General features: G+C 44.3%; 1 protein-coding gene across 1 annotated transcript in view; it reads right to left on the bottom strand.

The window, feature by feature from the left end:
- Nucleotides 1-224: 224 nt before the first annotated feature.
- mideasb (mitotic deacetylase associated SANT domain protein b) overlaps nucleotides 225-21,610 on the bottom strand; it is a 50,305-nt gene continuing 28,919 nt past the window's right edge. Inside the window, exons 5-12 of the mRNA XM_041215034.1 lie at nucleotides 19,789-19,931; nucleotides 18,246-18,349; nucleotides 17,162-17,237; nucleotides 15,527-15,615; nucleotides 14,852-15,001; nucleotides 13,014-13,196; nucleotides 7,839-8,029; nucleotides 225-2,608 (exon numbers count right to left, since the gene is read on the bottom strand). Coding sequence (XP_041070968.1) covers nucleotides 2,443-2,608; nucleotides 7,839-8,029; nucleotides 13,014-13,196; nucleotides 14,852-15,001; nucleotides 15,527-15,615; nucleotides 17,162-17,237; nucleotides 18,246-18,349; nucleotides 19,789-19,931 — 1,102 coding nt within the window. The 3' untranslated portion in view covers nucleotides 225-2,442. The remainder of the gene's footprint in view (nucleotides 2,609-7,838; nucleotides 8,030-13,013; nucleotides 13,197-14,851; nucleotides 15,002-15,526; nucleotides 15,616-17,161; nucleotides 17,238-18,245; nucleotides 18,350-19,788; nucleotides 19,932-21,610) is intronic.

Raw genomic sequence — 21,610 nt, forward strand, 5'->3', positions numbered from 1 at the left:
AAATTATTTGAAGAAGAGCGGGGAGTGTCCTGGTCAATATTAATCCCTCAATCATCACCAAAACAGATTGTCTGGTCATCAACACATTATTGTTGTGGATCTTGCTGTGCACAAATTGGCGATAAAGCAGCTTGGGACATTCTGAGGTCGCCAACAACTATAAAACTTCTTTACTTTTCTTGATTGGAATAGAAAACAACTTTTTAAAAAAAATCCAACTGCAGTTACATTTAATAATGGTATATTTACAATTTCTTTCTTTTGTAAAACAAAGCTTTGAATCATTGATATAAAACAAAATACAAATATTACATTGTGGAAAGACTGATGTGTTCAGTGGGTGGTGAGCGGTCCCGACCCACTGCTGCCTGGTTTAAACTAGCGTTAAAAGGGCAGGGGTAGAGGGGTTGTTGAAAAGAAACAAAAAAATGTACAAAACCATTCACAGGAAACATTGTACAGGCCAGCCTTACTAAAATCAATCACATTATAAATCTTATGAAGTTTATACAGAAATCAAATAAGCATAGTAAGAATAAATAATGTAATCTTTTAATATATTTACAAGGCCCATGGTAAAACAGGCTGGTAAATTCAGTGCCAACAACGTTAGCTGTAGCTCTGGATTAGATAGTTACTCACTCCTTGTGCTGTATATACAGTGGCAGAATAAGCAAAAGCAGCTTTAAGTTGAAGAAATTGTAAGGTTAAGAGGATCACAGTTTCCCAGTTTCGGGGCTGAACACCCAGGAATCTCAAAAGTGATCCTATATAATTTTTTTTAATATTAAATAACAAAAATTGTACACTCGTGCTAGTGTCAGTCTCTCATACAACGCATGGACCAAGGCCCTTCAGGATTGTCCTGAACTCTCCAGAAATTAATCTCGTAGGTGCTGCTGCTATAACTCTGGGAGAAAACTCCTAGGGGCACTAAAAAAAGTGGATTATTTCCCCATTTTTTGAGCACTTTTATTTACAGTTATAAAAATATGGGTGGAGGGGATATTTGACATGCGATGAATTCGCCAGGAACACGCCCAACCAGAATTGACAATGGTACCGGAGCACAGCCGCTGCTGTAATTTTTTGTAATTCACTTCAAATAAATTCAGGAAATGTGATTTAAAAGAGGTGGTGGCATGGTAAATTCAGTATCTTCTGTGGCTTTTGACAGGGATAGGGCCAGCCTGAAGATTTCCAACTTGCAGTAACTGCAATGGGCACAGACACAATAGACAGAATGCCCACCATCTGTGCTGTAAGATTCTCTGACAATGGCATGGTGCAGGCCAGGACAAGGCAGCCACATGGTTGATGACATCTGTGGAGCTGTCTCATGGCAAGTCGTCAGAATGGCAGGCAGGCAAGCCCTGAGCAAATAGCTATGAGTAATTTCCTGGATGAAGTTACAAGTCCAGGACACTTCCTCTGCAAACTTTACAAAGTGTTTGGAGAGGAAAGGATGTAACAAGATTCAGGGCCTCAGCATTTTATCACATATGGCAAACTGATGTCTCGCACACTGCCACATTCTGCATTCCTAGGGTGACACTTCACAGTTAGAGAGGACAGCAGTGTTGATTTGGACTGTCCTGTGCCTGGGCACTATTGGAGCTGAATGATTTGAGTCCATATACTATAATATAACCATATTCTATGAGTCAAAAGTGTTGCAATCAAAATACATCCACAATCGGAAGAGTTCCAGTGTGTTTCATAAACACTGACGAGCGCATATAAACAACGGGATAGATAATTGGAGACAGCTTAGTGATGAGCAAGGCAGCTCTCAAGACACCAGAACCCAGGTCAATGTGTCAGAACATGATTTCACATGACATACCAAACTCAAACAGCCCAACTGTGTAAATGAGGTTGTATTAAACTGACAAACAGTTTATCATGTCCAATTTTAATACTGCAGCCCAAAGTCATGCAATGGAATTCTATCTAGTGTGATGTAAAGATACAATCCTTTAAGTTGAATATATGTTTAAAGCCTGTTTCTGCTGAACAACAATAAGATTTGCCTATCAACACAATGAATGTGCAACACTTTGTTCCCGAGCAATCTTTGCATCTGTGCAGGAAATCTTGTTGTGCAACTGTAAATAAAAAAAAAGGGGAAAGGTGAGTGACCAAAATAGAGAAAAAAAAGTGCATGCTATTTTCCAACATGTAACCTCCGTTTGCTAGTATCGCTGCTGCTTTAGTCCACCATCCATTGTGCAATCAGCCTGGGATGAAAAACCACCCAAAAACCCTCTACACCCCTCAATTATCCGTTTGAGGGGCTGAGGGTGGGGAAGAGATGATGATACAGAAACGCTGTCAGCACTTCCCAGAGGAGTTTTGTCCAGCACCGTCCATGTTGACACTCATAGCTGAGTCCAGTCAAGACGGCAGATTGTGAAGGGGAGCCTGATCTCTTCACCTACTCTACACGTCCTGGTAGCAATAGGAATAGTCATTGTACTTCTCATGCTCTTCAGCTTGCTCTTCCTCTGCTGTAATACGGCTCTTTAGTTCCGCCTCCCGTTGCTTCTTTTCTTGGACACTGTGACTCTTCATGTGCGCACTCCGACTCTTCACTTTGGAGAAAACCCTGGAATGGAAAGATCAGGTCGGAGGTCAGACTCAGATAGTGCTCCTGACCAAGTTGCATCATTTCTTTGGGGCTCCCTTTAGAGTCAGCCAGGAATCCCCCAGACTTTTTCCAAAAGGAAAATCTGGAACACTCACCCTCAAAAGGCAGTGGATCAATTGGAATTTTCAAGACAGACCAATGGATTCTTGTTAGGTAGAGCAAAGGCAGATAAATTGAGGGGAGGTATAGATCAGCCATGAGCTAACTCAACAACAGAACAGACTCGAGGGGCTGAATGGCCTTCTGTTCCTGCGTTTCTATTATGATCGATAATTTGTTTTTCCTTTTTTCTCATGTCTGAGAAGACCGTGTTCTGAGGTAAACCTTGTTGCTCTTGCCCTTTCTGAATATTCTTAATCAGGGATTCACACAAGGTAATAGAAGAAGTGCACCGGCATGAAGTGAAGGGGTGGGGTGGGGGAGGGGAGGGAACAAAATACATGCTATCTTGAATTAAAGGGGGAGAGGGAGAGAGAAGAATGCCAGTGTCGAACTAAGGGGGAGATAGATCAAAGGGCCAGCATCAGGGGAGGGGTAGAGTTCCTCCAATTTAACAATGGTTAAACAATTTCGAACAATTTATCTGACCTAATAAGACAAAATACATCATATATCCACAACAGCCAACAATTTCTCTGGATGAAAGAAGAGTGAATCCCACAATCTTTTTCCATACAAGCAGTGGCATGTTGACGTACACCTGCATTTTAACTTAAATTTGACACTGTGGCGCTGCATTTTCAGTGTTACTCTGTGAGCTGGGCTGATACTCAGGCTTCTTTGTTTCAGAAGAATTAAAAATCTGAAAATCGATAAGAGAGCTAGATGTCCACCCCGGAGGTCCTCAGGGAAATAGGACACATGTTGTACAAGCCCCTAACCAATATTTTTAAGAGCTCACTGCCCCCTGGGATGGTACTTGACACTGGAAGGTTGCTAATGTAGCCCTCATCTTTAAAAAGGATGACAAGATGGACCTAGCTAAGTATAGCCCATTAGTTTGACATCAGTAATAGGAACAATGTTTGAGGGAATTATTAGGGACGCAATTTATGATTGCAATAGAGGAACATATTAGGGACACACAACATGGTTTCAAAAAAAGACAATGGCTTACTAATCTAATCATATTTATGGAGTCATAGAGTCATGATGGCACAGGGGGCCATTTGACACATCAGGTCCATGCCAGGTTCTGAAGACCAATCCAGTCAGTCCCATTCCACCTCCCACAATCCCGGTAGCCTTGCATGTTTATTTCCCGCAAGTGCCCACCAAATTTCCTTTAGAAATCATTCATCATCACCACTTCCCTCCAGGGTAGCAAATTCCAGGACATTGCCACTCGCTACATAAAAACGTTGTTCCTCACATCACCACCCCCCGCCCCCCCCCCCCCCCCCCCCCCCCCCACCCCCACTTTCTTCACAAGATAACCCCTTCATCCCAGGAATCAATCACGTGAACCTTCTCTAAACTGCTTCTAATGCAATTATATCCTTTCTTGAGCAAGGATACCAAAACTATGCACAGTACTCCAGAAGTGGCCCTATACAATTGGAGCAATTTACATTCCATTCCCCCTGCAATAAAGAGCAACATTCCATTGCCTTCCAAATCACTTGCTGTACCTGCATGCCAACTTTGTGATTCATGTACCAGGACACCCAGGTCCCTCTGTACCGCAGAGTTTTGCGATCTCTCTCCATTTAAAGAATTTATTGCTATCCTATTCTTCCTGCCAAAGTGGACAAGTTCACATTTTCTCACATTATATTCCATCCACCAATTTCTTTTCCCATTCACAAGTATTTATATAGATTGTAAATAGTTGAGGCCCCTTTGGCACTCCATTGGTTATAGCTTGCCAACCTGAAAATTATCCATTTATCCTTACTCTGTGCTTCCTGTTAGCTAACCCATCCTTCATCCATGAAAATACGTTACCCCCTATATCATGACCTCTTAATTTGTGTTGTAAACTTTGATGAGGCGCCTTATCAAACATCTTTTAGAAACCCAAGTACACCACATTTACAAATTCTCCTTTATCCATGTGACTTGTTACTTTCTCAAAGAACTCAAATACATTAGTCAATCATGATTTCCCTTCCCCAAAATCATGTTGACTCTGCCTAATTGCACTATGTTTTTCTAAGTGCCCTGCTAGAACCTCCTTAATAATAGATTCTAGCATTTTCCCCATGACAGATGTTAGGATAACTGGCATGGAGCTACCTGTTTTCTGTCTCCCTCCTTTCTTTAACAAAACTCTTTGATAAAAGGGTTGCAGTTGCTATTTTCCTTTGATATCAGTATTGAGCTGGATTGAAACTGGCTAGCAGCACTTAGGCAGAAAGTAGTTATAGATGTATTTGGATCTGTTTGGAGACAGGTCACCAGTGGTATCAGTTATCAGTGATAGGACTGTTGCTTCAGTTATATTGATGTAGGTATAGGGGCACAATCTCAACAATGCTCAATGGTCATGCATCCTTCAGGGAAAGGCATTAAAGAGGGTGTGGGGAGAAAGATCTGGACATTCTAAAGCAGAAATGATTCATGAGCAATGCCGTGAAATATCAGATGGAGTGAATACAGTTTTGGTATGCATTCTTAGTTTAGGACAACTGAGTATAAGACAAAGCATGTTATTTTATCCTTGTACAAGACCTTGAGCATCCCAGTTGGAATGTTCTCAGTTTTGGTCATCTCACATGGTGGGTGATATTGAAGCTTTGGAAGCACAGGGCTAATTTGCACTTTAAAGCATCTTATTGTCAATACAGGGTTAAATGGCTGTGACTCTACACTTTAGAAAAATATATACCTACAGGTGATCTGAGGTTAGTGAGGATCAGGGTCACAATTTTAAAGTTGTGTAAAATCAAATCTGGGTTAGACATCAGGAGGTGGTCTTTTCCCAGGTCCAGGCTGTAGGCTTATGTAGTGGATGCTGATTTCCTGAATTGCTCTAGGTGAGAGCTGGCCCTTTTATATAGCAGCAATAGATATCACCTCTTACAAAAGGTAGTGGCTGCAGGGAATCAGCAGGGGCTAGAGAGATCTCCTGGTCAAAGGTCAATCATCTAAGACAGGTCAGAGAGGAACTTCAGATTTATTTTCTCCCCCAATTTGGTCTGGGCTTTTCTCCCTTCTCAGGAGATTACCTAGTTTTGGCTGGGCTGGGGCTCTACATATTGAGAGACACAAAGTTTCACAATTGTGTGCAACAGGCTGGATGGAAGAGGATCTTTACCCCGTCCATCATTGCTCATATGTTCATAGGCTTATTGTTAAGTGGTCAGCTTTTATGAGTCTGTGCCAGCTCTGTAGTTAGACCCTGCATTCTGCTCTGGACACTTCACCTCAAAGGATACACTGGCTTTGTAGAGGATGCAGCACACAGATTCAGAAAAATGATGCCTGTCTTAAAGTGTTAAATTATGAGGATCGATTGCATAAACTTAGCTTGTATTCCCGAGCTTAGAATATTATGGTTTTCTCACTGAGGTATTTAAAATGATGAAAGTTCTCAATAGAGTAGATACAGAGAAATGGTTTCTTCTGAAATCCAGAATGAGGGGGCACAGTCTTAAAATTAAAGCAAGGTTATTTAGGAGTGAATTCAGGGTGGGCAAGTGGAAATCAAAAGCGTGTGGATGCTGGGCATCAACTGAAGTTTTCAAGACAGATTGATCAATTTTTGTTGAGTATGGGTATTAAGGGATATGGAGCAAAGGTAAATGGAGTTGAAGAACAAATCAGCCATCACCTAATTGAACAGTGGAGCTGGCTCGAAGGGCTGAATGGCCTCCTCCAGTCACATGTCATAACCTATGTCTACCACATGGGGGCACTGTGACTACAAGTCAGGAAACTGGAGTATCCAGTTTACCACTGCAGGATATCAAATTCTGTGATATATTTTTCCAGTGTACCAAGTGTATATATTTAGGATTTATACAAAATGCATTTTAAATAACACATTTTTAAAAACTGTGTCCTTCTATGCATTGCAGCTCTCTGTTAAAACCAAGTGAACATAGTATCATGCAACAACACGCATTTATATGGTGCCCTTAACACAGTAGAACACCTTGAGGTGCTTCACAGGAGAGTTTTCAAACAGAAGTTCACACTGAACCAAATGAGGGTACTTTAGGATATAGAACCAAAAGTTTGGTCAAAGAGTTAGGTTTATCAGGACCCGAGGCAGCACCAATGGTGGAGTGATTAAAATTGGGGATTTGCAAGAGTCCAGAACTGGTGGGGCACAGGGACCTTGGAGAGTTATAAGGGTGGAGAAAATCACAGAAATAGGGAAGAAGCACAGGAGGAGATGTTTCAGTCCATTTTGCCTGTGCCAGTTCTCCGAAAGGGTGCAGTTCTGGGCATAACACTACAGGAAAGATATTCGAGTCACAGAAAGGGTGCAGCAATGATATTCTCGCAATGGTATCAGAAAGGAACAGGTATAATTATAAAGAATAGGACTTTTTAATTCATAAAAGAGAGAAGATTAATGAAGGGGGATATAAAGAACTTGTGAAAAATTATGAAAGTTCAGTTCTACACTTTGCCAAATTTGTCAGAAGGGTGCACAGAATGGTAGGATCATCAGTTGAAGAATGAAGAGGGAAGTCAAGATAACTTCGGAATATTTTAACATAAACAAATGCTGAGACAAGAGATAAAATTTGGAACTGAGGAGATTGAAACTGAGCTGGGAAAGTTAAGGTTAGATCACCCTCCCTTTCTGCCTAAGGCAGACTTGTGCCAAGAGTATGGCAATTGGCCTTAGTAACTGTGGCCAATAAAGGAAACCGTGGTTGATAACCAAAGGCCAATTTAATCTCAGACAAGCTTCAGCAAATCATCAAATTTATAGCAGATGAGGCCATTTGACCCATCAATCTGCTGCTGGTGCTAGCTCTTCCATTGGAGCCACCTACCTTCCAGTTGCTGGAATGGTGCATATGAACAATGAAAGGGGACGGGGCCATAATTAGCTGTAATGCAACATGCAGTTGATTAGTTCACCAGCATGTATTGGCAAAATGACCACTTGACTGAAGTGCCAAGTGAAACCCAGTCTCAGCACAACTATATCCCGCCTTCAGGGAGCGAGGATTGCCAAGTGTGTGCCACCAAAGCCTCAGCCTTCAACCCGTAAACCTCCACTTACTTTCCACACTTCTTGCAAGGGAAGATGTTTTCTTGACTCTGCTTGGCATGTTTGGCCGAGGTGCCCGACTGTGTCTGCTCGCTCCTGGATGGCATGCGGGGCGCTGCCGTGCCCACTGCAGGTTGTCGTGGTTTGTAGCTGCATCGGTATGTGGGGTCATGATTCTTACGCGGGTGAACACCTTGGGAATGCTTCAAACAAAAAAAAAAAGAGTAGGGTAAGGTTAATCAGCATGGTGTAATTCTCCTGGAAAATATGTAAAGAAAAGGACTTCCATCCTTTCACGACTTCAGGAAGTAAATATAATTTTGTCTATTACATAAAAGCACTTCACAACTAACAAAGCACATTTCTGAAAGGTAGTTATTACTATGTAGGAAACGCGGCAGTGAATTTACTTATAGCAAGGTATCATAAACAGGTACCAGAATGTGAAAAGGGCCAGATAATCTGTTTTAGTGAAATTGGTCAAGGGATGTTTATTTGCCAGTGCACTGGGGACAGTTCCTCTGCTCTTTTTCCAATAGTGCCTTAGACCTTTTGCTTTCACCCAAGAGGACACGAAGTCTCAGGTTTGCAGCACACCCAAAACATGACACCTCTGACAATGCAGCACCTCCTCAGTACTGGAGTGTCAACATTGATTTTGTGCTCAAGTCTCTGGACTGGAACCAGAACCCACAACCTCCTAACTCAGGGACAAGACTTTAATGTAGATCTTGATGCTGAAAACTGCACATAAGACCTTGTAAAAATCAGTTCCAGGTCAACATGAAATGTAGTTAGATAGGTTAACATGGCCAATCTGACATTCAGAAGGTGCAGACATACACAGAGTAGATAGATCAAGCTGGATATTTAATAGCTATGCAGTGCACATAAATTCAACTGTAAATAATAATGCAAATGATCTTATGCTTGACAGTGGAACCTGTTCCATTTCAGACATCATGTCTCACTGCCAGGTGAGATATTTAGGACAGGCCAAATGTAGATTGCACTCTCAACCACAATCTGTAACCTCATGGCCCAGCATATCCCCTACTCTACCATTACCAGCAAGCCAGGGGATCAACCCTGGTTCAGTGAAGAGTGTAGGAGAGCATGCCAGGAGCAGCACCAGGTATACCTAAAAATGAGATGTCAACCTGGTGAAGTTACAACATAGGACTACTCGTGTGCCAAACAACATAAGCAGTGAGTGATTGACAGGGCTAAGCAATCCCACAACCAATGGATCAGATCTAAGCTTTGCAGTCCTGCCACACCCAATCGTGAATGGTGGTGGACAATTAAACAACTCACTGGGAAGGGGGCTCCACAAATATCCCCATCCTCACTGATGGAGGAGCCCAGCACATCAGTGCAAAAGATAAAGCTGAAGGATTCGCAACAATCTTCAGCCACAAGTGCCAATTCAATTCACTCCATGTGATATCAAGAAACAGCTAAAGGGACTGGATATTGCAAAGGCTATGGGTGTTGACAATATTCCAGCAATAGTACTGAAGACTTGTGCTCCAGAACTTGCTGCGCCCCTAGTCAAGCTGTTCCAGTACAGCTGCAGCACCAGCATCTACCCGGAAATGTGGAAAATTGCCCAGGTATGTCCTGTACACAAAAACCAGGACAAATCCAACTTGGCCAATTACCGCCCCATCTGTCTGCTCTTCATCATCAGTAAAGTAATGGAAGGGGTCATCAACAGTGCTGTCAAGCAGCACTTGCTTAGCAATAACCTGCTCACTGACACTCAGTCTGGGTTCCATCAGGGCCACTCAGCTCCTGACCTCATTACAGCCTTGGTTTGAACATGGACAAATGAACCAAACTCCAGAAATGAGGTGAGAGTGACTGCCCTTGACACCATGTCCGCATTTGACTGAGTGTGGCATCGAGGACCCATAGCAAAACTGGAGTCAATGGGAATCAGGGGCAAAACTCTTTGCTGGTTGGAGTCATACTTAGCACAAAGGAAGATGGTTGTGGCTGTAGGAGGTCAGTCATCTCAGCTCCAGGGCATCACTGCAGGAGTTCCTCAGGGTAGTGTCCTCGGCCCAACCATCTTCAGCTGCTTCATCAATGACCTTCCCTCCATCATAAGGTCAGAAGTGGGGATATTCACTGATGATTGCACAATGTTCAGCAGCATTCATGACTCCTCAGATACTGAAGCAGTCCATGTTCAAATGCAGCAAGACCTGGACAATATCCAGGCTTGGGCTGACAAGTGGCAAGTAACATTCACACCACAGAAGCATCAGGGAATGACCATCTCCAAGAGAGAATCTGACCATCGCCCCTGGAAATTCAATGACATTACTGTCACAGAAACTGAGCTGGACTAGCCATATAAATACTGTGGCTACAAGAGCAGGTCAGACGTTATGAATCCTGCATGAGTAACTCACCTCCTGACTCCCCAAAGCCTGTCCACCATCTGCAAGGCACAGGTCAGGAGTGTGATGGAATACTCACCACTTGCCTAGATGAGTGCAGATCCAGCGACACTCGAGAAGCTCGACAGCGTCCAGGACAAAGCAGCCCTCTTGATTGGCACCACATCCACAAACATTCACTCCCTCCACACACAGTAGCAGCAGTATGTACCATCTACAAGATGGATTGCAGAAGCTCACCTTAGGCAGCACCTTCCAAACCCATGACCACTATCACCTAGAAGGACCAGGGCAGCATGAGCCACTCACCATCCTGACTTGGAAACATATTGTTGTTTCTTTACTGGTCACTGGGTCAAAATCCTGGAATCCCTCCCTAACAGCATTGTGGGCGTACCTACACCACATGGACTGCAATGGTTCAAGAAGGCAGCTCACCACCACCTTCTCAAGGGCAACTAGGGATGGGCAACAAATGCTGGCCCAGCAAGTGATGACCACATCAATTAATTAAAAAAAGATTCTCTCTTCTCCTCTTCCACCAATGGACCTTAGCCCCAGTAAAAATATATGAGGAGCAGGAGGAGGCATTCAACCCCTTGAGCCCATTCCTCCCTTCAGTTAGACCCTAACTAAGTTGTGTCTCTACCCACCTGAGCTCCCATACCCTTAATACCCTAGACAACAAAAATGTGTCCATCAGTTTTGAAAACTCCAACTGATCCCCAGAATCCACTGCCTTTTGGCATAGAGTCTTCCAGATGTGTGTGGCCTTCAGGAGTCAGTGGACCATGTATATATTTAATGAGAGAGGTTGCAGCCTCTGAAGGGGCTGCTCCTTAACATTTGGTTAAACTTGACTCCCTGGTGTAGAGTGGGTTGGACAAGTCAGAGGATCTTCTTGAGGGCCTGCCTGAAACAGTAGGTTGCGGCTGCATTTCATATATAATAAAAGGATCATTACGTTGTGGAAGCCTTTTATGGATACAGGGAAAAGCTAAGCTTATAAATAATGTTAAATAGTAACTGTAAGGCTAACATAGGCTAACTTCTGCAAATTAATTAATGGAGAAACTTCATGCTGTGTTCATGGTTTTGTGCTAATATTAGGAAGGTGACTCGTTAAAGGCCAGGCAACAATTGTTCTTTTTCTCCCAGTTTGAGACATTTTTGATTACAAATATAGCATAAAGTTGCTTGCTTAAAACTCAAAGTAAGGTCAAAAAGGTATTGTCTTAATGTAATGCAACTGATGATTACTGTTTGTTTAGAATATCATTGAAAAAGTAGAAATACAGCAGTTTGTAATCATCCTTATGCAATGGTTGCTTGGTGGAACCGGGGACAGGTGGGGGAGGTGCTGAAGCAGATCTAGGAGGAGATTGACCAGACTTGCTGAAGGGACCTTCCTGCTCTAGGGAGGGTTGCAGGGGTGAAAATGAGCCAATCATGGACCAGCGCTATCAGAGAAAGGAGCCAATTAGGAAGTGTGTACATGACAGGGCAGGAAGCAGAGGCCTATTTAAGCAGAGTGTTCGTTAAGCTCGAGGCCATTGCTGCAGCCAGACGAGGAAGAGGATAGTCTGGTCAGCTATCTGAACAGAGAATGCACAAGGACGGATCAACCACCCCATCCTGTCAGTATCTCAGGGAAACCAAGCAACTAAAGTAGGCACTGGTATAAGTACTATTGAATTATCTGTAACAAAAATCAAATAACAAAGTGCGGTTGTTCTGGGCGAAGTCTCGAGTTTTGGGTCATTGATAGCCAGAGTAAACCTCCGAACCCAGGTGGCAGGAATAGCCTACAGGTCCAGGATGGGTGGAGTGCATTGGAGGTCACTCTGGCTGCCCTTAGCAGTCTTGTCCGTGATGTGATGGAGAGGGAACATGTGCTGTCCACTTGATATCTCCCATTACCAGTGGACACCTCAGGACATATATAGTGTCTCAGACTCGGAACACTATGACTTAGATGAGAAGATTTCCTTTGCTTTTGTTGAGACTTTATTGCTCATTTTATTCAATTAACCAGATAGTGGTGCTTTAGAAGGGGCACTTGCATTGATGTTTGATGACTTTGGGGCAACCTGATTGTCACTGGGCTCCTCCACAGATCGGAGCAGATAATCAGGGCAGCCATTCCAGTACTGAGTAAATGCTGCACTGTCAGAGGTGTTGTCTTTCAGATGAGACGTAAAACCAAAGCCTTGTCTGCCCTCTCAGGTGGACATCAAAGATCCCATGGCACCATTTTGAAGAAGAGCTGGGGAGTTCTCCCTGGAGAACTGACTGATACTTATCCCCCAAATCAACATCAGAAAAGCAGATTATCTGGTCATTTATCTTGCTGCTGTTTTTGGGATCTTGCTGTGCACAAATTGTCTGCCACGTTTCCCACAATGCAACAGTGAGTACATTTCAAAAGTACTTCTTTGGTTGTAAAGGGCTTTGAGAGATTGGAGGTTGCGAAAGGTATGCAAATCTTTTGTCTCTATTTTATCACACCAGTGTAACAATTTCCCTTCTCACCACATTATCCATCATAGATCCATCCCCAGAATCCCAAGGATGATCCTTATCTTTATCACCTCAAGGCATCACAGTCATTAACTGAAATGAGGGCAATATAAATAAAGGCTTCTTTATAAAACACTGTTTAACCACAACTGATAAGTGCCATCTAATCTAACACTCCAAAACTCCCTCAAACCAGAATTAATAAACGCCCTCTTAGTCTAACACTCCATAACTCACAGGAACCAGGTTAACTTACAACTGCTGCGTCCTGTTCATTCTTCACAACCTTAGCCTGGGTCAGGATCTGTTTCTTGTGATCTGGGCTGTACTCCTCCTCCTCCTCCTCCTGCTCCTCCTCCTCTTCCTCATCCTCCTCCTCAACCTCCTCCTTCTTAACTTCTGTTATGAAAGGTACTCGGGCTCTACGAGGGAGAGAATCCTGCAAAATAAAAAAGTGCAGTATTAAGGAGCCTGTAGAGGCACTGAGTCTGTGTGCAGATGAGCTGGAGTTTCTGAATTCACATCTGTGTCATCCCCAAGATCAACTTACTTCAACCTCCATAATATTGTCCACCTCCATCCTTGCCTCAGCTCATTTGCTGCTGAAACCCTCATCCATGCCTGTGTTATCTCCAGACTCGACTATTCCAATGCTGTCCTGGTCAGCCTCCCCTCATTTAACCTCCAAAAACTTGAGCTCATCCAAAACCTAGCTGCTCATGTCCTAACTCACACCAACTGTTTACCCATCAACCCCTGTGCCCAGTGACTCCTCATCTCCCCACACCTTGATTTTAAAATTCTCAATTTTGTGTTCAAATCCCTCCACGACATTGTCCCTCCCTACCTCTATAACCTTGTCCAGCTCTACAACCCTCTGAGACCTCTGCATTCTTACAATTCTGGCCTCTCCCACAATTTCCATTGGCCCACTACCAGTGGCCATGCCTTCAGCTGCCTAGACACTAAGATCTAGAATTCTCACCCTAAATCTCTTTCCTACTTTGAGAGATTCCTTAAAATGTACCACCCTGACCATGTCACGTAGCACTTTGACCACGTGTCCTAATGTCAGCTTCTTTAACTCAAAGTCAGTTTTTGTCTGATTAAAACCTGTTTGCAAACTGGCTGCCAGGTTTCAAACATTACAAAACTTCACAGTCCTTCATTGGCTGAAAAGCACTTTGGAATATCCCAAGGTCATGAAAGGTGTTATATAAATGCATGGCTTTAATGGCAAATGTAGTGATCACAATTTATGCCTCATCTTAGCCCCAAGAGAACCAAAGGTAACTGTTGTTGCTTCACGGTGCGAGCTGAGATCAAAGGCTGGAATCTTTTGCCTGGTGTGGCTTAATATATTTTCACTTTAGCTGCTAGCTCATAAGAGGAAGTCAAGCCCATTCACTGGTTTCTATGTAGCCCATGCCTCCATGCAGCAAGACATGGACAACATTCAGGCTTGGGCTGATTAGTGGTGGGAATATCCATCCCACCACAAGTGCCAGGTTATGAGCATCTCTAACAAGGGAAAGTCTAACTGTCTCCCTTTGACACGTAATGACATTACCATCATCAAATCCCTCACCAACATTCTAGGGGTCACCAGTGACCATAAACTTAACTAGGTCAACCACATAAATACTGTGACACTAAGAGCAGGTCAGAGGCTGGGAATTCTGTGGCAAGTAACTTGCCTCCTGACTCCCTAAAGCCTGTCCAGCTACAAGGCACAAGTCAGGAGTGTGATGGAATAGTCCCCACTTGCCTGGATGAGTGCAGCTCCAACAACTTACAAGAAGCTCAACACCATGCAGGACAAAGCAGTCTGCTTAACTGGTACCCAATCTACCACCTTAAATATCAACTCTCTCCACTGCCAACACGCAGTGGCCCTGCCCTGGCCCCATTTAGACTCGTTTTACAAGAAGCACATAGCCCCCTTATTTAACCTAACAAAATACATCATGGAGACCAGAACTGTCCACAATATTTTCAATGTGGTCGAGACAAGAAATAATTGTATTCCTTTAGTGCCTTTCACAACCTCGAAGTTCCAAACCCTACACATCCAATGGGGTAATCAGGCCTTACCTTTCTGTCAATTTCGACCGGCTCATCCTCACTCTTGCCATTGTTGTCAGAAGCATCGCCAAATATTAGCACTCCATTCCTGCCGATTTTGACCTGTTTCTTGTATGTGTAGTAAAACTCAACACACTGGGCCACTGTCTTTGTCTTCACCTGCAACATACAAGGCGGCATTTCATATAGTCTCCCAGCACAGAAAAGACAGCCATTGTGTCTTCTAACTTTTTAAAAGAGCTATCCAAATAGAGCCGCTCTCTTGCTCTTTCCCCAGAGCCCTGTAACTTTTGTCATTTCAACTATGTATTCCCTTTTGAAAAATATTTTTGAACCTGCTTCGATTTGCTTTCAGGCAGTGCATTCCAGAGCACAAGTCATTGTATAAAAAAAAATCTCCTGTCACCTCTGGTTCTTTGGTCAATTATATTATATTTGTGTTGTCTGATTACTGATACTCCTGCCACTACTTACTTCAGCAAAACCCTGCATGATTTTGAAAAATCTTTTCAAATCTCAACTTAACCTTCACTTCTCTAAGAACAATCCCAGTTCTCCAGTCTCTCCACATAACTGAAGCTCCTGGTACCATGTTGGTAATCCCCACTTAACCATCTCTGTACACTCTACCAGCAGCATCTCCACATATCCTCTGTAGTTGGCATGCAGCGCATTGGGTCTTACCAATTTCTGAACAAGAAAGAAATCCTTCTTGTGTGCTGCCAGCCCTTTGTTGAACATCTTCCTCTCTGTAGATGTCCATTTATCTGATCCTGTTAATGATAAAAGGAGAGTCAGACATGTTGTGTTTAGTTGAAAGGCTTTGGTTGCTCACTGGGGCACGATTTCATCTGCACAGTTGATCCTCTCACTCTGAGTGACCGTTTCCACACACGCAGTCACCGAGTGCCTTGAGAGTCATTGCAAACTGGAGCGGACCCCTCCCCCTCCTTCCAGCAGGTACCGGCACTCAGGGGAGCTTGAGGGGGCACCACCCCCCACCATGGGGGAATCCTGGCTAGTATTGTTCACCAGCCTCCTCCTTTTCCCCAGCTGAAGCCAATTGCTGTGACCATGGATAACCCAGCACTGCATCCAGGTGATTGTGGACAGGTCATTGCCCAGGTGATCTCACACTCCTCCCTATCTCTGTAATCCCTTCCAGCCCTACAACCCTCATCCCACACACAGATCTCTACGCTCCTCTGAATCCTTGATTTTAACTTCTCCGCCATTGGCGACCATGCCTTAATCTGCCAAGTCTTAAACTCTGGAATTCCCTCTCTAAGCCGCTCTACCTCCTCTCAGATGCTCCTTAAAATCTACCTTTTTGTTCAAACTTTTGATCACCTGTCCTAATATCTCCTTATGCGGCAGTGTCAAATTTCTTTCATAATGCTCCTATGAAGTGCCTTGGGACGTTTGCTATTTTAAAGATATATGAGGGGAGACCTCAAGATCAAGAAGGCAGTGAAGCATCAGAAAAGCCAGAATGTCCTTTTTATTCCTAATGCCCTGCTAAAAAGGTTGGTCTGGGCCCTGCACTGATGAACTGGTATCAAATTCTGGCCACTACACCCTAGTGCTGACGAGAAAAAGATGAAAGGTTTGCATTCATTTGGCACCTTTCGCAACCTCAGGACATCCCAAAGGGCTTTAACGCCCAACTAAATACTTTCAAAGTGTAGTCATTATTGCAATGTAGGAAAAGGAGCAGCCAATTTGCACACAGCAAGCTCCCACAAACAGCAATGTGATAATGACCAGATAATCTGTTTAGTGATTGAGGGATAAAGATTAGCCAAGGCACCAGGCAGAGCTCCCCTGCTCGCCTTTGAAATGATATTGTGGGATCCTTTACATCCAACTGAGAGAGCAGAAGGGACCTTGGTTTAACATTAACTCCAGAAGGCCAACAGTGCAGCACTCCTTCAGTGTTGTAGTGGGAGTGTCAGCCTGGAACATGTGACCATGTCTCAGGAGTTGGCCCTGAGCCCAGTACCTTCCAACAGAGATATGAGCACTCACACAGGGCTGTGGTGACTTCTCTGTAACTGGATGCCAGATTGTAAGTAGTGCAGCATTGTCTAGTTGCTGAAGCCTCACAGTAACAATCAGTGACATCATTGTCTGATCCACAAGTATTACTGATCCTGCACACAACACAAAGGATGTCTGACATTTCCTAAGTTGCCTCTATGGTTTTGGTTTTCACCCAGAGTTCTCCCAGCTGGTTGGGAGTTACTGGACCCAAAAGAAGAGAATTGCAAAAGCAAACAAGTAGAGACTCAGAAGCTGAGGCTAAAGGCTCCCACTTACCTGCGTAGTGGTAATTCAGTAGCGCCCTACTCCTGCCCCGTGGAGTTCTTTTAATAAGAAGCATGTTTAGAGCTGCCTGATGGGGACAAGGAGAACAACATGAGTGGTAGGGACAGATATGGATGGACGGACACACGCACACAGACACACACACACACACTTGCGAACTGTGCAGAGGATGGCAATAGACTTCAAGAGGTCATAGACAAGCTAATGGAATGAGCAGATATGTGGCAGGTGCAATTCAATGCAGAGACATGAAGTGTGATGCGTGATACATGTTGGGAGGGAGAACGAGGAGAGGCAATGTAACATAATAGATACAATTCTACAAGGGCAGAGGGACCTGGGTGTATATGTGCATAAATCATTGCAGGCGACAGGACAGGTTGAAAAAGTAGTTGGTAAAGCATACAAGATCCTGGGCTTTATGTAGAGACAGAGAGCACAAAAGCAAAGAGGTTATGGTTCGGCCTCAGCTGAGGTTTTGTGTACAGTTCTGGGCACCGCACTTTAGAAAGGACATGGACACTTTGGAGATGGTGCAGAAAGGATTCACAAGAATGACTCTGGGGATGAGAGACTTTAGTTGCGTAGAATAAAATTGGAGACGTTAGGACTGTTCTCCTTGGAGAAGATCAAGATGAGATCTGACAGAGACATTAAAAATCATGGGGGCTCTGGGCAGAGTGGATAGGGAGAAGCTGCTCCCATTGGTGGAAGGGTCGAGTGCCAAGTGAAGGTGAATGGCAAAGGAAGTAGAAGTGACCAGAGGAAAAACTTTTTTCACGCAGCAAATCGCAAGGATCTGGACTGCACTGCCTGAGAGGGTGCTGGAAGCAGCTTCAATCATGGCTTTTAAAAGAGAATTGGATAACTATCTGAAAAGAAAAAATTTGCAGGATGACGGAGGAAGAGCCAGGGAGTGAGACTATTTGAGTTGCTCTTACAGAGAGCTGGCACAGACCGACAGACCTAATGGCTGTCTTCTATGATGTAACTGTTCTGAGATTCTATCTATTCCATACAGCTATACTATATATAAGATGTAAATATAAATTGAGAGAGATTTAGGATAGCTTACCAGCATGCTGCCCTTGGACTCATGCAGACAGTGTAAGGCGAGCTCCTGGTTTGTACCTCCTCCTGGTAAAATACTGGAACAGGCCAGCGTCATCAGGTCATCCACTGCAGGGGAAAACCAAACAAGAGTATGCGTCAGCTATGGGAAACAACGACACGCCACTAGGTGACTAGGCTTTCTCTCCTCCACTCCCCAACTTCATTGCCTCCTCTCCTGAAGATGGTGACTGGTTCTTGGGTGTTCAGCCCAGGTCACCTCAAGAGGTAGGTGAGGCCAGGAAGTGAATGGCAGAGGCTTATCCGACTATAAAAGAGCGTCAAAAGCTGGACCATTTCTCTCATCCATATATTTTCTATCTGGACATTGATCAGGAGCAAGTTGTCTTTCTTCCCCAGTAGACCTGGCCAAGCCTATTGTAGTGGGGCTATTTTTAGCCCCGCCACCCCACCCTACAATGCCAGGGGTGTGAAGTTCAGCTCAGTTTGGAGATTAAACAACAAGTTATATTTACAGAGGGCCTCAAACATGGTAAGAAGGTCTAAATGTGTTTCATAGGAGCGCAATCAGACAACAGGTCTGAAAATAGTAGGGGTGCTGAACAAATGCTTGATCAAATAGGTAGGTTTTAAGGAGCTTCTGAAGGAAAGAAAGAGAGATGGAGGGGTTTCGAGGAGATTCCAGAGCTAACGCTGAGGCAGCTGAAGGCACAGCTGCCAGTGGCAGAACAATTAAAATTGGGAGAATGCAGATTATCTCAGAAAGTTTTGGAGTTGGAAGAGGTTAAAGAGAAAGGGAGGGTGGAACATGGAGGGATTTGAAAATGAGGAGGAGGATTTTAAATCAATGAGATTGCGACCAGTGTAGGTCAGCACAGGGGTGATAGGGAATGGGGCTTGGTGTGAGTTAGGGTATGGGTGACCTCTTGTGGTCTGTTTGGCCTAACATCACTGATACAATGCTCAGTGTGTCATTATTAGCCTAACATCACATTTAGCCACTCCAGCTGCTGGGCGGCATCATCCCCAGAATACAAAATTCACTGGCAATTTAATGGCACCAGTATCTGAGGGTACAAAACACAAGAAATGGAGTAATTGTTGCAAAGTGGTACATTTAATAACAAAACAAGTATCTGCACACTACGCCAATTAATGAGGTGGGGGCAGGACAGCACTTACAGAAACAGAATTAGACAGTAAATAAAGTCTATTTTCTCTGCACTTAACAGCACAATAATCAAACTGTCTGTTTACTCAGGAAACAGAATCTATTTTTTAAAAAGTCTCTACGAACTACAGCAAATGGACATGATAACTGAAACTATAGCAATGTCTCCCTATAAAAGCAGGATTACTTCTTCAGCAAAAAGCAGTGAGTGGAGGATAGTTGTATCATATAAGTGGCGTGTGCCAAATCAATCCTAGTCATTTACAGCAAGGCAGGCACCAGGAATGATTGACAGGTCCATTCTGGCCAGGATTTGTTTTATAACTCAGATTTTATTTTTATGATTTGACTAAGTAAATTTAATGTATTGTCTCACCTCTCTGCTGGTTAAGCCGATTGGTTTTATGACCCTCCCATGGCTTGAACACCAGATCAGCGTGGTTGGCATCTAACGCAGCCAGAGGCCTGTCACGCAGCCCAGGTATTTCAGCCTGGAACTGTGGGCCGATGTTGATCCGCCTGAGGCACAAACAGGATGGAAAAAGCTGTAAAACGGCGAGACATCTCTCCACCCCCATTCCCCACCTTTCAACTCTGGCCAAATATTAAAGAAATCGAATCCTGGTAATTAGCAACCTGTTAGGAGTTTTCTTTTTAAACAGTGACTTTTAACAAAATTTCGCATTGATGGGTTTGTATTATAAACCGAATTCCTTGATGCTTTGGGAAAGAAAACATATTTGCTACCTAGGTACTTTACATAGGAACTGGAGTAGGACATTCAGCCCCCCAGGTTTGCTCTATTAGATCATGGCTGATCCATACTTCCACTCCATTTACCCACACTTCCTTAACATCCTTACTGACAAAAATCTACCACACTCAGTCTTGAAAACTCCAACTGACCCCCAGCATCCATAACATTTTGAGGGATAGAGTTCCAGCTTTTCACTACACTTTATGTGAAAAAATACTTCCCAACTTCAACCCTAAATGGGTTGGCTCTAATTTTAAGGTTGTCCCCCAGATTCCTCCACCAGAGAAAACCATTTCTTGTTATCTAACCAACTGAATCCTGCATAACTGCCGACATCAACAGGCCATCGGTTATGGGGTTACCAGTTCAATTCACATGAGGACTAGACCATGTTACTCCCTCATTCCTCTTCCCTCCTATCCACAGGATCCTGCCAGTTTCTGGGCTGGTCATACGCTCTCTTTCCTTACCCCCGCCAGTGGCCATCTTGCACATAGGGCAGAATTTTGTAGGCGGGAGCTGCCATAAAATTTGTCAAGTGGCCTTCCCAATGGTCGCCTGTCTGCCCCAATCTATCAGCAATTTTACGCAGGGGTGGGTGAGGCCTAGGTTGGCCTGCGCCTGCCCTTGCCCAAATTGAGGCCCTTAAGTGACTGGCAGGAGGCGTTCAGGGACAGTGGGGAGTGGAAAGTGCCTCCATCAGCAGCCTCCTTTTAACATTGGGGCCTCCCCCCCCGCCCCACCAAAAAGAACTGGTCCCTGTAGGCCCTCCCTCTCCTCCAGCCTCTCTACTGACACCCCACCCCCACCTCCCCAGATTGTCCTGGACCCCCAAAACATTACCTGGTCCTGGAATCCCAGGGCCTAGGCTCTGGGGACTGCTTGCAGTCCCAGTCCTGTCCACTACTGCTTCAGGCACTGCAGGAACTAGAGAGCTGCCGAGCAATCATATTGGCTGTTAGCTCTCTGAGGGGGGTCTTCCTCTCAAGTGAGGGGCAGAAGTCCCACCTGCAGCCAATTATTGTTTGTTGGAACGTTAAACTGCTGCGGATCAGGCAGTATCCACAGGGATGTGTTCTCCGCCAACTCCTCCGATAGCAGGAAGGCAAACCCTGCCATCCTAAAAATCCTGGCCATGAGCCTTTATGGCTGTCAACTTAACCACGAAAGGATATCAGCACCCAACATGTTTGCCTACACTGGGTGCGGAGTTGCCTGAATTCCTGCCCCCAACCCAGTGAGGCCAGGCTGTAGCTTGGCTCCCACTTTCCAGCCTGACAATATTCAGATCAGTATAGATGTTACGGAGCCTGCACCTGCGGCTGCTCATATGACGATGGTAGTCAGAGAATCAAAGCGGTTACAGCACAGAAGCAAGCCATTCAGCCTGTCATAGTTCTGCTAGCTCTCTGAAGGAGCAATTCACCTAGTGCCACTCCCC

The sequence above is a fragment of the Carcharodon carcharias genome, chromosome 20 (genome assembly GCF_017639515.1).
Source record: "Carcharodon carcharias isolate sCarCar2 chromosome 20, sCarCar2.pri, whole genome shotgun sequence".
NCBI lineage: Eukaryota > Metazoa > Chordata > Chondrichthyes > Lamniformes > Lamnidae > Carcharodon > Carcharodon carcharias.